The following is a 16,225-nucleotide window of genomic DNA, read 5'->3' as shown; positions in this document are numbered from 1 at the left end:
GTGGTCTGGGAGCACTGCTGGCTATATATACTTTACTTTGCAAGAGGTTTGAAGCAAATCCATGGTGGCTGAGGGGACTTAGGGCCTAGCTGCAGAGCGCGCGCGGAGTGATTTGGGAAATTTGTGAAAAAGTGACTAAGTCCCCATTTTTGTACTTTTGCTCTTTGGCTGTTTGGGGGTCTTCTACTCGTTTTCTCCTGGGTTGACGGCTCTGGGGCCATTGCTGGGAAGCTCTAATACCGGATAAAAGTGTTTTGGACCAAATCCCAGGCGGAATTTTTTTTGTGTTTTTGATGACTTGCTTGCCTTTGAGGTGCTCTTAGGGGGGGTTCCGTCTGTTTGCGGGTGAGTTTCGTGGTCTGGGAGCACTGCTGGGACACTCTAATCTTGATTGCATTTGCTTTTCAGGAAATCCGTCGTGCCAACCCCGACTTATGGCCTAGCTACGCAGCGCGTTTGGACCGAAGGCCCAGAAATATTGCAAGTATGAGATTTTTCTTTTGGCCTGTTTGGGGGTGTTATGCTTCTTGGCGGGTGGGTTGCCGGGTCTTGGGGCATTCCTGGGAAGGTCTAATACCGGGTAGAAGTGGTTGGGACAAAATCCGCGCGGAAAAGCCTTTAGTTTTGGCACTTTTTGTAACTTAGGGTTCGTTAGGGTTAGCCCTAGCACCAGGATTGCATGTGTATCGGGGTGTTCTAGATTTTTCAAACTGAGTTCTGGGGTCTTAGAGCACTCGTGAGAATGTGTAATTTTGGTTGCAAGTCATTTGAAGAAAATCCATGGTGGGAAAGGGGGGATTTGGCATAGTTAAAGAAAGCCTTTGCCACTATTCTTAACTTAGGGTTCGTTAGGGTTAGCAGTATTTCTATTGCATGTGTTTGAGTGGGGGGGATTTCGAGTCTTGGAGCGATGCTGGCTATGGCTACTTTTGCTTGGTTGCTTGCAAGTGGTTTGAATACAATCCACGGGGGGTAATGGGTAATTAGGGTACTTCGGCCTACTTTTACTTTCAAAGTAAGTTTTGTCTCCAGTTTTCTGCTAGGCCTCGTTTTTTGGGTGGGAGCACTGCTAGGAAGATCTATTTTTGTTCTAAAACACAGTTTACAGTACACCTAGCTTGAGGGGCAAGATCCGCTACATTAATTTGCCCATACTTACTTATCCTTCAAAAGGTGACTCAGAGTACGCACTTTCAAAAACATTGTACTGTCTGTCTACTAGGAAAAACAAATTGTGACTTTTTGCACTCCACAGCCTACATACCTTATATTTATTTATCAGTGGTGTTGTAATATTATATCACTTCCTGTTTTTCGTTGAATAATTACAGGCCGGGTTTCAGTCTCTGCAATGGGGAAAAAAGGATGGAGTCAGGCTTCACAGTAGCGAGCCACAATTCAGCATCAGGCAGGCAGTGGACAGGGTGTCTTCTGGTGACCAACATCGGTGGACGAAGCGTCGGCTGCAATGGAGGAGTGCCGCTAATAGGAGGATTTTTTTTCTGCGGGCAACTTACTTACCACTTCCAACAGGACCACTACAACCACACATAGATACAGTATCCCTTGCCTTTTTCTCTGACTGTGACTGCATTTCTTTGCTCTCTCTCGGCTTCTACATTGATCCCTTAACACATCACTTAGTCCACTCCACTATCTGCACCACACATAGTCATTTGTAAGTGCTCCTACGTAATTCGCAAGTCGCAGCACGCCCCAGGCCGTAGAGGACTGGGATGGCCCCAATGATGAAGCATGTCACCAAGGGGCAACCCTGGTGAGTGAGGGGACACCTAGAAAAAAAGCAATTTCTCCTTTTCTATCTACTATACCTTCTGTCAGGTTACGCAGCCCCTAAGCGCCTACCGTACTATGAAACTACATTTCCCATGAGTAGGCGGGAGACTTGCAGACTATTTAGTGAGACTATATGAGAGTACCCTTGTATGTTAGGACATCACTTCACTGATGCCTGTCTTGTCTTCTCTTACAGGTATCCTTTCCCTGCTGACCCTACCTTTACCCATCCCACATTTTTTATTTTAGTTTGTTATTTTTCTCCCTCGCCTAATGCCTCGAACACCCTGTGTTTACACTTCTGGGTGTTGGTGACATTTGGAGGTGGAACCATATTTGCATCGACTGGATCACGGGGAGTAAACGTGACACCTTCCAGACCAACCCCATTGAGTGTTGTTGTGAATGGATTTATAGTGACCAGCAAGGCTCTCGGGTATCTGGCTACAGAGACCTTATGTTGAATATAGTTATCAATAATTCCACACAGGCCCTGTACTGTCGCATTCTTTCTTTCCACAGTTGTCGATGATATATTCTTACTCTGCTTGACAAAGAACCATTGCTAATGTGAAAGAACTTCAACCGAATTAGTAGTTATACTTTACCATTTGTTAGGCTACAATGTGGCACTGCTCTACTGTACTTCTGTCACCTGCTATATTCTCAGTTGTACCGTTGAATTGCTCAGGAGGACAAACCAGATTTCATTTTCTTTTTTTTCATAGGCATGCAACTGCCACTGTGGCACACCACTACTACCACCGCTATGAGGAAATTTTATCCGACCAAGATTGCCAACGTTATTCGGTGTTTCCCGTGGAGCCAGCCCTGGGCCTAGCCCTACTTTCAAACACAAATTACAGGTAAGATAAGCGTTTGGTGGTTTGGGGGTATAATGGAGTATTAGTACGAGAGACGAGAGCCTGAAGGTAGTACTACTAAAGTCCTAGGACTCTTGGATTCACTTCACTTAGTCTGTGAGAGGCACTTAGTGTTGAAAACATTTGGGCATTTACACTTAAAGGAAGAAAATGGAACTAAACTTTCAGGAAAACAGTCAACGTTAAACCCCCACCCACCAGGCAAGCAGTAAAAAACAGGTATGCTCAGATAAAGTTTGAAAAAGTATATTTATATCCCTAACAAAATAATCTCCCGCAAGACCCTCCCTAACCCCAACGATTGTCCTTCAAAAGTCCCCAAAAACCCAACTCCCAATTCCCACCCCCCAAAAGTCTCTAAAAAAGGGGCAAGGGACACTAGGGGTGGATGCTGTTCACTTTTTGGGCCAGGGCATCATGCTCCTCGCGGAGCAAGGCGAGCTCCTGCTGAAGGCGGGACACCATCAGGGTGGTGCGGCGCAGGCGTGCCTTCACTGCCTTGCAGGTGCAAGGCCTGTGAGAAGCAGCTGTTGGCCTTGCTGCTCGGCGGTGGCGTTTGCCTTTGGCAGCCCGGCTCAGTCTCGGTGGACCACTGTGCTGGGTCACGGTGGCAGCCGGTGAGGCCACGGAGGACGACGTTGTCGTTGTTGTCGACCGCACACTTTCCACGTCCTCCAGGGCCACCAGCCGCCGATATTCCGCAACAGTGGCCTCGATTCTCCGTTGCCGGGCCGCTCTAGCCAGCTCCTTCCTCCTTGTTCGTTTGGAAGGAGAACCTATATGAAGAAAGAAAGACATAGTCTGTAACCAATGCTCTTTAAGATTAACTCAATCATTCAGCAGAAATGTGTGCTGCAGTACAACTAGCAACTTGCAAGCGCATTACATAACTATTGAGGCCAGTATCTATCTAACCTCACACTTCTTCATCCTTGCTCTAACATTAGTGGGAGTTTAAGGAACAAATTCTATGAGCACTGTGGACTTCCATTGGAGTCGACTATGAAAGTACACCAGTCTTATTCTTCTTCTTGTCTCTTGTTTTGGAAAATTGGTACGTTATTTTCTGCAAGCCGGCATAATGCCAGCGCGGTAAACTTGCACCCGAGAAAAAGAGACGCACGCCATGAGGAGTGACCTAGACTTGCGTTGCCGTTGCGTTACTGTACCCGTCCAGTACATGCAGGTGGTGAATCTCTTACTTTTCTATTACGGGTGGCACTGAGAATACTCTGTTACAACTCAAGGGCTACTGCTTAATTAATTTAACTTTCACCCTACAGTGGAAATGAGTACTAGAAATGGAAAATTGAAGAAGATAAATAATCTGATTATCTATCACTTCACATGGGATGTTTTTGCTTATATATGGGATGACTTTAGGTGCTTTGCTTTTTATTGAGTGACAGGCAGTGATACATCCACACATGAATGACTGAGTACTACTAAACTTATTAAGAGAGGTAGGGAGTGGCCACCATAATAACCGGATCTATGCAGTGCTTGCAATACAAACTACTGCTACTATTTATGGTAGTATTTGGACAAAATTAAAAGTTCTTTTCCTTGCCTTTCCTACACGAACGGACGTGCGGGTGCAGTGTTAGTGTTACATGCTCTTCAAAGTTACACTTACTTCATCCACTGACCGTCTACTCTCTCTAGATCATGGGTACTCACAAACTTTCTCTCAGGGGCTACATTTACAGTGTAGTTTGGGGCCGAGGGCCGCACTGGTGGGGGCGGAGTCAGAGGGGGCGGGGCTAAAGCAAAACGATAACTTGTGACCATGAGGTTGCACACAGGTCCCTGCAGCAGATGCCCTCATCCACTGAGCCACCAGACCCAGCATTTACATACATCTCTCTCCCTCCTGCTGTCCCTCCTGCCCTCCCTCCATCTCTCTCTCCCTCCTGCCCTCCCTCTCCCTCTGTCATCTCACTGTGTGTGTGTCTATCTGTGTCAGCCTTCAGCCCGGGTTGAGACCGCTTCCTCAACGCGCACACACAGACAACAACACCAAAGTACTTAACAGGTCTTTAAAAGACCATTAACATATTATTGAGGCTTTGTTTGTTTTAGCGCCCCTGCTTCTCCACCCTGACAATCACTGCTTGCCCGGCCCCACAGAGCAGAGGCTTAGTTCTATTTCACCTCTTTGTGGCCTTGCATCTCCACTCTGCTCTGTGGGGGCCGGGGGAGCAGTGATTGTCAGAGTGGAGATGCAGGGGCGCTAACAGGTGAAATACAAAAAAGCCTCTGCTCTGTGGGGGCCGGGGGAGCAGTGATTGTCTGCAAGGTCAGCGCACCGCCAACGAAGGCTTGCCGGGCCACCACCGGCCCGCGGGCCGTACTAGGAGTACCCCTGCTCTAGATACACATATGCTATCTAAGAGTCAGATAGTAGCATGATCCAGGTATATGGACACATACAGTTTCTGTGTCACCCACCCAGGCTGTTGTCCTTCCACCCATCATTGCTTCATCATTCACCCAGCCATGCATCTCATATTCTTGCCTTCCCAGCTAGTCTTCAATCTCAATAAGTAAGGAATATATAAGAGCTTACCTCTGGCCGCCACCACCACCGTCTCAACTCTCACAGCTGCCGCCGCCGCCTCCTCCCCTGAAGCATCGCCCGATTCGCCCTCCGCCTCGGTGTCGAGCACCACCACCTCCACACTGGCCCCGCCACCAGATGTTCCACCTACAAAGTACATTTAAGAATGTTAGAATAAAGCAGTCACTAGTATTTGGTCTAGGAATGAAGACATGTGAAAACAATGTAATTTGTGACTGTCGTTAAAGTTAAAAAAAAAATGTCCCTTTTTCCAGGGAAGGTTGTCTTGCTGCACTTTTTGGCACAACTGATGAAGGCTGTTTTTTTAACACGCACCATTTTTCTCCACACAGACAGAAGATGGACTTCTAACAACAAGATCAAGTTGAAACCAGGTGAGAGCTCGGCTCGACCACAAGAAATGTCTTCAATTAATCGTCAGCACTAACCACTTTTCCATTATCAGTTAAACGTTTAGTTTTATTATGACTTCATTTTAATAAATGTGTTTACTTTTAATAAAGCTTTTAAACTTAAATACAATCTGTGTTTTTTGGTCCAGACTAGAGTGACTGAGCGAAAGGTTTTGCAATTTTTGCAAGCATGAGTCCAGATAGAACACTTCAAAAGACATTATGGACAATCCCAGAGGACTGCACTAAGTTGATAGAGCTATTGCTGACTAGAATCATGGGAGTTTCGCCAACCGTGCAATCTTAGTTAGCTACACAGACAGACTAATAAGAATAATCTAGTAATACCACAGGGAGTCATAGTAGAGGCAGGATAAGAATTTAGATACAGTCTACAAGAAGAGCAAAGACAATTTTGAAAAAAGTCAAATGAGGAACGCTAGGAAAAATAGGTACTAGTCTAAAATGAAAACTTACTGGGGCCAGCAGAGGAGCCCTCGCCTGCCCGATCCTGGCCCTGTTGATGAACAGCATCCGCCGCCTGCTGCTCCTGTGTCCTCCTCTCGCCCCTGGGGGGAGCTGACGTACAACATGAAAGAAAGAACAGAAAACATGGATGATTGTTGCTTGTCAATGTCAACCAAATCAAACATTTCAAAAGAACAATAACAAAATATTTCTGCGAAATTATATTGATTATGGTTACTTTTCATTTATATGCGGACCTGTGACTTCGAAAGTCACGTAACTCACTAAACAAAGTACTGAAACGTTCACCTAGGACTGGCAGGCAGCAGTCCGCAGGCAAGACGCAAAGTGACAGACAAACTCCATTGTGATTTCAGTCAGATCAGTGACAACACTAACAGTTGCCTGCTACATTACCAGTCATTTAAATATTCAAACTATCAATCCACCGCCACTATTTTTCTTATTGTCAGGGTTACAAAGGAAGGGGCAGATTTAAGCCCTTGCGGCTCTTTTGCGCCGTTCTTGCGTGACTTTTGTGACGCAGCAGCTAAACAAAAAAGGGCGCCATGGTGCGGCGTATAATATTATAACAACGTGACGCATTTGGGAGATGCATCCCGTTATAAAGCCCTGCGCCATCAGGGGGCGTTCCGGCGCAAGGGAGGGCATTCCTGCGCTGGAACACATCCTAATAGTGGCTGAGGGAAATCTACAAAATATCAATCAGTCACCTTTAGGACAATGATGCGTCACACAAACCCTGCACCTGCTTGAAGCAGACGTACGGCTTGACCCAGCATTGGGGAGATAGGGTACCCCAGAGCATTGATGGAGCTGCGCCATCGTTGCGACGCAACTCCAGCAGTAAAGCTTCGGTGACGTTTTGGGCCCATGGGGCGCCGCCGCCGCATTGCAAATACGGCGCACCATGTTTGGTGGTGGTAGCGGGCCGCACAATTAATGGCGCATCCCTGCTACTTTGCAGGGATGCGACGGTAATTGCAATTCTGCCCCTTAGGGGCATACTTACTTACGCGTTCTGGCGCATCTCCAGAGATGCGCCAGATCAAATGCGTCACGCAAAACTACCCTTGCGACACGGCAGATGTGCCTCATTTACAATGCGGCGCGCCCTGGCGCAAGGGTAGGCACTTGCGTGACGCATCTCGTCACGTAAGAGCGGCGCATCGCTGGAGTCACGTCGCCAACGCAATGCAACTCCAGTAATGCTCAGGGCCACCCAATACTTTACATGCTGTGTCAGTCCTTTCGCCTGCTTCGAGCAGACATAAGGAATTGAATTGACGTAGCAGCGGCGCAGAAGTGCCTGCGTTAAATCTTGTAGATTTCACGCAGGCAATTTTGCGAGGCGCACAGCCGCTGGACCGCCCACCCTGCGTACTAGGAACGCACCCATTGTGGTGCAGGCCCATGGCTTTATAACGTGACGCATCTCCCTAGATGCGTCATGCTGTAAATGACTTGCAGGGATGCGGCACGTTTACGCCGCTGTTGCGTCACGCAAGGCAACGTAAACGTGGCGCAAGGGGCTTGTAAATGTAATCTGCCCCCTAGTGTCTAGCATTACGCAGTTCTGTTAAGTACACTCATACATAATAGTTACTCAGGCCAATGAGACCACGAAATAGAAAACAAATAAGCATAGTAGCAACCCCACTGAGAAGGAGAGCAGTGCACCTGAAATGCACAGAAGATTTTGAAATATAATTTAACTACAATGTAATCGTCATCAGCGGCATTATTGGCTTGCTCCATGTAAAAAACAAATATTTGCAATACAACAACACAGAGCAGGAGAAAACATCATAGTAGTGAGTGATTAAATGCCAATGGCTACTACTACTCACCAAGGCCGGGGATCTCCAAGCCGAGCTGGTCCAGCAGGTCGCGCTCGCGGTCCAGGAGGTCCGTCCAGCGATGGGTGACCTGGCTGTAGGTGCGCTGGACCCCGTAGAGGTGGGATATGGCCCAGCACACCTTCTCCCACCGCTTCCGGCGCTCCCGCATGTTATAGCCGCCGGCCGCGATCCTGCCGCCTCCCGCGATGGTCCTGGGCAGGCGGCGCTGGACAAAGTACACCAGCGCGCCCACTTCCTCCGGGCTGAATATCTCCCGGCGCGTCACCTGCTCCCCCCTCGATCTCACGCCTGCTGTCCTGCCACTGGGTCCAGCACTACTCCCCGCCGCCGCTGCGGCCCTCAAGTGCCTGGGCAGCTTCACGGCGCCTGGCTTGACCATGGTCTGGGCAGGTAAGGTAGGAAGAAGTAGAAAATTAAGAAAGAATAGGATAGGGAAGAAGAAAAGAAAAGAGTTTACAAAAGTAGTTTAAAAGTAAAGAAAAATAGCAGAAAAGACAAAAATATACAGCTAGGAAAAGAGAGGGATAGATAAGAAGCAAAATCGTAAAAAAAAAACTGAAAACAAGCAAAGGATGGGAAAGATATCAAGAGGATTAAACACCATGCCCAGACACAGGAAATGAATGAAAAACAAGATGGCCGGCGCCCGTTTCCGAGCGCGAAAGTCAGTTCGCGCGAGATTTTCCTCGCGATCTCGTGCGAACCTCTAGATTTCCCGCGCGATCTCGTGCGAACCTCTACTCGCAATGCGCTTACTGCGCGAGATTATACATAGCGGGCGGAAACGGAAATACGTCACGCAAACAAAATGGCCGCGCCCGTACTCGACCTTGGGGTAAATTCGCGTGTTGCGCTGCAAGCGGCTCGCGAATACTGCAAAAAAACTCGCGAAACAACAAGCCGCAAAAAAATAAAATGCTCATTCGCACGAATTGGCGGCTTCCGCGGTCGGTTTCGCACGACGCCGCGCCCCGCGAATAGCGCGAAAAAAACCGCAAAACGATTTCAGCAAAAGCAAAAGCAATGAGCAGGTGCAAAAGGTCAACCTCATGATTTGTAACGATTCTTTGTATTGCTTCCTGAGGGGGCCCTCCAGAATTCGGTTGCCTGCTTGCAACTATTGTGTGACCCTGCTCTGACCTTAACTGTATGCCACAAAGGTCCTGATTTACAGCTAAAGGAGCAGACAAGCAGGTGCCAGGCTGGAACTTTAAATTCTTTCAGTGACACATTAATTAGCCCCTAATTCATTATTGTCAGTTGGGGCAGGGCAGGTGTTGTAACTAATTTTGCAACAATGAAAGCACTTAGCAAGTGCAAAAGATCACTAATCAGGGCGCACTAAGGAAGCAGGTGCCAGCTAAAAAAATATTCTGTGACACATTAATCAGCCCCAAATTAATTCAGGTCACTTGAGGCAGGGAAGGTGTGCTTTGCTTTGCCGAAAATAATGTACACTGGACAACCAGAGGGTGTGGTGATGAAACAGAGGGTGGCATGGGTGGGCCAGAGGGTGGCATGAGTAGTCAGAGAGTGGCAGTGGTGACAGAGAGTGGCAGTGATGAAGAAGAGTGTCCCAAACAGGCTGGACATGTAGAAACAACAAGTTCGCAAAACTTGCGACCCGACAGGTAAGTTCGCAAATTGCGAAATTGTAAAAACCCTCGCGAACTGGCAGAAACACGGGCGAACACAAAAAAAAAAAAAAATCCGCAAATTCGCGGGAATTCGCGGATTTTGCGGATTGCGAATCCGCAAATCCGCAAAATTCGCGAACGCGAGATCCGCAAAATTCGCCCATGCTTACCTCAGGTGCATTTCTGTTGGCTGCCCGCGCAGCCCGCCCTGACATTTTGGACAAAGGGCGTTTGAGCCCCTGAGAGGCCAGTTGGCCTGGGGGACAGTTCCATGTGTTGTGCCCTTGCGTGGGGTACATGTTTTTCCCTCATGTGCTTCTTGCACAAATGTGATTACCTGCCTAATGTGATTGTTATGTCATATGCGATGCTTTTAGGCCTATACCCCTAAATGTATGATTATGCTTAGGAGGTTGTTTTATCTAGCATAGGTTATGCTAGTGTGTTCATGGTAACATGAGTGATATATGCCTAAGGTGGTTAGGATTGCATAGGAGGTACTTACCTGTTACCAGTGGTTACTGGTTGTGTGCTATATTTGCTAGTTGTAAAAGTGCCTATTCCTGACAGTGGCCCATGTATTAGCATGAGCTGAAAGCCATTTTGTACTTGGCAGCCATTTTAGGTAGCCATGTGCTCGCCATGTGCTGTTTCCCTCTTCAGAGCCTTGCACATGCTCAGAAGGGCCTAGCTAATAGAATGCACCTGCTCCTCGTATAGAACTGTCAGGTTATTCTTGCTGATGTACGGAGAAGTAATTCTCCTCCCACTTTGTTGAGCAAGCAGATCTTGCATACCCATATTAGTCATTTTGCATGCTTACATGTGCCAGGACCTTCCCTTGGTCTTATGCTGACTATGTAACCCTAAGCATATATAAGGCCCCTGTTTTCTGTACTCTTTAGACTGCCTCATACAGTTTCTGAGGGTACTGTGTGACATAGTCTCCCTCATCTGAGGTTAATAAATGAATTATTTTTATATTACAGCTTCTGTGCCAATCTCTTCTTTGTTGGTTTAAAGGGACCAGGTATCAGTGAGACCCTTGAGAAGGTTTCTATTTTCTTCATAGTGACCTGGGAAAAGGGGCACTACAACCCTGGACATGACTGGTGGGGAGAGGTGAGAAGCCGGACAACACTTCCTGTCATTCTGGACAGGAGGGCACAAAGGACGAACGCATGTGTGGCCGCAGCTACAACATAAAGAAATAATAAAGAATCAATGCAACCACTTACCGGTCTCTGCGTGCAGTATTTCAGCAATAAGACATTAATGTAAATGTAAATGTAAATGTAAGGTGTTTTGTAGCGCGCTCAATTACTACCGGAGTATCCTGGCGCGAATGACCACTGGGGAACCCGTCCTGGCTTTCCCTGTGAGATGGTCCCATGCTGGGTATCTCCAAGGTGAAGCCAGGCATCCCCGGCGTCTGTGGGGGGCCGTTGTAGAGATGAGGCAAGCTTAATGCCCAGAGTTACCGAGTGTGATCACTGCCCAAAGTGGGCACCGAGGCGAGAATTATCAGTCCGCTGACCCTGGTCCTCGACCCTGCCGCGTCGGGAATCGAACCCTGGTCCCGGGCCGTTCTCAGCCTCCGGGTCTGCCGCCTCTAACCAGTGAGCCACACCTCTCCACAACCCTAAGTTTGCAGTGTCCAAAAAGGAAGGACCAACCTGGTACTCTCTTCATTTTCAAACACTCCCCAGGCTGGAGCAATGCACTCTCCAGCTGGGAGTGTAGCGCCCTCTAGGATAAGGAAGATACTCTGGGTTCAAATCAAGATGAACAATATTAGGTTGACAAAAAATTCTACTGACCTTTTAGCTGGATCTCCAAATTAATGATGTTTGCTTGGATCTCAATTTGGCAATGCCTTGATTAGTTTTCATTGTTGATAAGACTCCACTACTTTCTTAATATTGAAGCTGCCTGGGTACTTTTAACTATGAACAGTGTTGTGGTTGGATCTTAATAGCAATAATACTTCGATTGGATCCATTTATTAATGGTGTTTGGATTGGATTGAAAAATTCCTTATGTTTAGACTGGATTTCCTCATTAACCCTATTTGAATTGGACACAGTTATGGACAGTGTTTTGCTTGGATTTAATTATTGGCGTCTGGATTGAATCCAGTCATCAATAATATTTGGTTGATTATATGTTTCATGAGGGCAGACTGGGACAGAAAATAAACCCAGGCATAAAATTGAAAGCAGCGCCGTCTCAAATCAGAAAGCTAAAAAGTGTCCCACGTTTGCAAATCAGGCAGATTTTCAGCTTGTAAAGACATGCTGTATACGTGTTTTGGAAAGGATGGGACATTGTATGCATTTGTGTTTGGTGCAGGCAGTGTTTATGGTAATATCTGTAAAATCAACAGTAAAAATACCAATTTGAGCTGATTTGTAAATCCTGAAAAGGATATTGCGCCAAGTCTCCGTTATGAAAGTGACATAAACCTGACGCAAAACCTTTGTCAATCTAGCCCACCATTTCTTCCTGGTGTGCGCATGAAGTTGATAAACAGGGCCACATTGCTATGTGCTTTGTGGCGCAGAAGTGAGCACCCGGCATGAAGGGAATTTCTATTTTTTGATAATCAATTTTATTGATTTTCAATGAATACATATTCATCAATGAAAACATAACCAGCTTTTCACACAATAAGCAGTATACAATAGCGGCAAATAACACAGGGGGGAAGAAGCCCCCCACATAGAGGAGTCCGACGAGGAACACCAGGTGACAATGTCCATAACCATGTCCACAGTAAAAATTCAAGTAATTCAGTCATCTACCACCCCAACCCATTTACCCCACACTCTTCAGAACTTTTTAGGACAACCACGGGCAGCATACATGGGACGTTCCTGCGCTGCGCACCAAACTACCCATCTGCGCCACCGCATCATGGAAGGGGCCCCCGGGTCCAACCAAAGGGCGCAATATCGCATTTAGCCACCATCAGGGCCGTGATGAGACAAAGCTTCTCAGCCCCGTTCCTGTCCAGACCGTCAGTCACCCCCAAGAGTATGTTGATCGGGTCCAACTGGACCTCCCAGCCCAGGACCTCCGTAAGATCAGTGGTCACTAACTCCCAGTAATGCATAATATCTGGAGAGAGCCATACCATATGATAAAAATCTGCTTGAGGGCACCGACAGTGGGGGCAGGAAGCATCGGAACAGAGCCCAGAGCGATGAAAGCGCAATGGAGCGAGATAGGCTGCGTGCAAATAGTATATTTGAAAGCAACCAGAGCCGTGCAGAAGCTGTAACTATTGTAGGGGCCATCAGAGCATCCCTCCAATCAGCATCATCTAATAGACCAATCCAACCCTCCCATTTATCCCAGAGAGAGGAAAGGGAATTGGGGGTGTTATTTATGAGGGTACGGCAAATGCGGGAAATCCCCCCCTTCCCCAAATTACAAGTCATAACCTGTGCTTCAGGCGGGCTATATTCGGGCAAGGAGGTCCCCTCCGAAATGTGCATATGGAGTGCATGGCGCAACAGAAGATAGCGATAAAACTGAGAGGTGTGGAGGGAGAACCGGTTCTGTAGATCTGAGAATTCACAAATGTGGCTCTCACTCCAAACATCCTCCAGCTGAGAAATCCCAATGAGGCCCCAGGATCTAAACTCAGAGAGGGTGGCAACCTCCCTTAGCTGTGTTCCGCCACACAGTTTGGTGTATTGGGTTACCCTACCCGACCAGCGGGTGTGGCGCAGGGCAGCTCGCCAGGCCAGAAACACCCCACAAGTAACTTCCGGCAAAGTGTGGGGGATAGCAGTTCCATAGAGCATCCCCTGGATATCTGAGAAACCCAAAGCATGCAGTTCCAGGCGATAGGCCGGATCCGCCCAACCGCCGTTGAACCAGTCATGTACAGAAAGAAGCCTGGTCGCCAGATAATAGAGATGAAGTTTCGTCATTCCTAACCCCCCATCAAAGGGCGGAATCCTGCAGGTGTTTAGGGCCATTCTCGGCTAACGAACCCCCCACAAGAATTTAATGGCCAGGCCATCCATTGTACGAAACTAGGACCACGAGAAGGCGAGGGGCAGGTTTTGGAGTATATAAAGGAAACTGGGCAGGACCATCATCTTGAATAGAGCGATCCTGCCCATAAAGTTCAATGGCAATTTCTGCCATCGAAGCAGATCAGCGCGGACCCGCTTCACCAGAGGGCTGACATTGAGGGACCAGGCGAGATCAGGAAGGAGCATCACCCAAACCCCCAAGTACTTGAACGACGGCCGCCGGAGAGGGATCGAGGAATGTCAATCGAAACACTCTTTACAGATGAAGGGGGACAAGGACCGACTTGGCCACGTTCAATCTGAGACCAGAGACACGCTCAAAAAGGTGTAGGGCTCGGAGACACGAGGCCCTGAGCGGGCGGGATCTGACAAAAAGATCTGGACGTCGTCAGCGTAGAGGGCAATCTTGCCCTCTGCCAGACCAGGACAGTGCCACCCCGTGAGAAGCGGGTCCGCGCGGACGAGAGAAACAAAGGGCTCCATCGCTAGCACAAAGAGGAGAGGGGAGAGGGGCAACCTTGCCTAGTGCCCCTCCCAATGGGGAAGGGACGTGAGAGGGCTCCGTTAACCATCACCTGGGACTATGTGGACCAATGTGCTCAGGTAAGGGCGTATACGCTGCGCCAAGACTGAAGCAAATATTTTGAGCTCCAAGTTGATAAGGGAAATAGGGCGATAATCAGAGCAATGGGCAGAGGGGGGCTGAGACTTTGGAATCACCACAGTGGTGGCCAGATCCATTTCAGGACGAAAGAAGCCGCAATCTGCTGCCTCTCGGTACAGTGCCAAGAGATGGGGAATCAGTGTATCTCGCTAAGATGCATAGAACTCCTTCGGGAGGCCATCCGGCCCCGGCGTCTTACCCCCTGCCATGCGGGAGATGGCATGAAGGGAATTTTAGTGAAGTTATTTAAAGACTGCACAACCCAGAAACAGTGGACAAGGTGTGCCTCCTTCAGACAGAGCTGTGCTTTCTGAAAATGATGCAATAATACAGAGAAATATCGGGTTATATGAATCCAGTTAACGTCCTGTAGGTACATAAAATAGGCTCTCGGTTCGGCTATGCGTTGGTCCGAAAAAGACTATCAGGATATGGTCCCTGGAGGGCAAAGAAAGCTTTTTTTTCCATATCACCCTTTCTTAACCCTTATACCTTTCAAGCCTGTCGTCGCTCTCTGCCGGAAAACACAAAAAGACACAGCTGCCAAAAGGCTATATGACGTGTGTCGCTCATTCAGCTAGTCCCGCAACCGCACAAATTGTGGTCTTACTTTCGACATATGAGCTAACAAAGTCAAGCCTAAACTTAAGGTACTATCTCATAATGTCATACATAACAAGGAATACTTCATTTTGTAATGGCACAAAGCTCAAAGAAACTCTTTCCGAGTAACCGAAAGGCAGCGACCTCTCATTGTTCAAAACACCTAACTCCAGCCCGTGACGTTTTACCCTGCCACGCCGCTCCCAGAAGCCCCTTGATGACGCTTACCTGAGGCGAGCAAGGCCAGTCCCAGACCCATGACCTTGAGGTGGGACATCACTCCCGGGCGCGTGAGCTGCAGGTGCCTCAGTCCCCGGATGCAGCCACTTCTGAGCCCGGAGACAGCACTGGCATCCGTACCCCACCCCGGCTGTCAGTCATGGAACCTGCTCTTCAGGTTCGGGCGCGAGGCCTATCTGAACTTTGCCTCTTCTTTAAACGAGTACCACCTGACACGGAGTATTTTTAGTATCTCGAAGCTCCGCGAGGCACGATGTATTCAGAAACAAATCCGCCCAATCCTTCGACATAATATGTTAACAATGGCCCGTCCCCACTTTTGTCTAAACGAGTCCGCACCTTTGCTTTTCATGTTTTATCAATGACAGTTACAACACGCATCACTCCAGGCGCGTCCAGGAAATCTGGGAAATAGCTTAACAAACTAAACACCTAAAGCAAGTATGAAGAATGGCAGACTGCGTATGGTACCAGGTGCGCATAGCGCTGTATTGTCATTAGCAAGGCCTCGCAGCGCCATGTACGTTTTCTATTAAAAGTATTCTACTTATTTAAGAAATACCCTTGTCCTTGATGTATTTAGACTAACCTTAAAATACATTTCAAATAAAAAAAAAGAATATGGCCAGCGGCTTTACATTTTCCTACAGTGGATACAGTGGTTAGTCAACTTAACCAGATAAACCCAAATATCCCGGAAATATATGCAGGTCACCAATAAGAATAATACAAGCATTGGTAAAGACACACGGTCTGGTCTTTCTTGCATTCCGAGTCATGACTTCAAATGTTTAAATGCCGGCTGCAGTGAAAAAAACCTGAGTGATGAAAACGTTTATAAATAATATCAGTGTACTCTTGAGCTGTCCAGCCAGATGTGCGTCATGCATTACAATACCAGCACACCATAGGAAGCAGAATGGCACACCAAGCATCCAGTATCATGAGGTGACAGAACCTCCTGGTAATGAAGAGGGAAATATTGGAGTTTGCAGAGGGCACTGGCTGCCCTGGAATAAAAAAAATT

General features: G+C 47.7%; 1 protein-coding gene across 1 annotated transcript in view; it reads right to left on the bottom strand.

Annotated features, from left to right (window-relative positions):
• The window catches only part of LOC147703639 (prostasin-like), a 130,432-nt gene extending 115,123 nt beyond the window's left edge, over positions 1–15,309 (bottom strand). Inside the window, exon 1 of the mRNA XM_086931977.1 lies at positions 15,187–15,309. Coding sequence (XP_086788103.1) covers positions 15,187–15,235 — 49 coding nt within the window. The 5' untranslated portion in view covers positions 15,236–15,309. The remainder of the gene's footprint in view (positions 1–15,186) is intronic.
• Between the last annotated feature and the right edge of the window lie 916 nt (positions 15,310–16,225).

The sequence above is a fragment of the Lissotriton vulgaris genome, chromosome 7 (genome assembly GCF_964263255.1).
Source record: "Lissotriton vulgaris chromosome 7, aLisVul1.2, whole genome shotgun sequence".
In the NCBI taxonomy this organism is placed as follows: domain Eukaryota; kingdom Metazoa; phylum Chordata; class Amphibia; order Caudata; family Salamandridae; genus Lissotriton; species Lissotriton vulgaris.
Note: the sequence above shows the minus strand (reverse complement) of the source record. Positions and strands in the feature narration are given on the sequence as shown.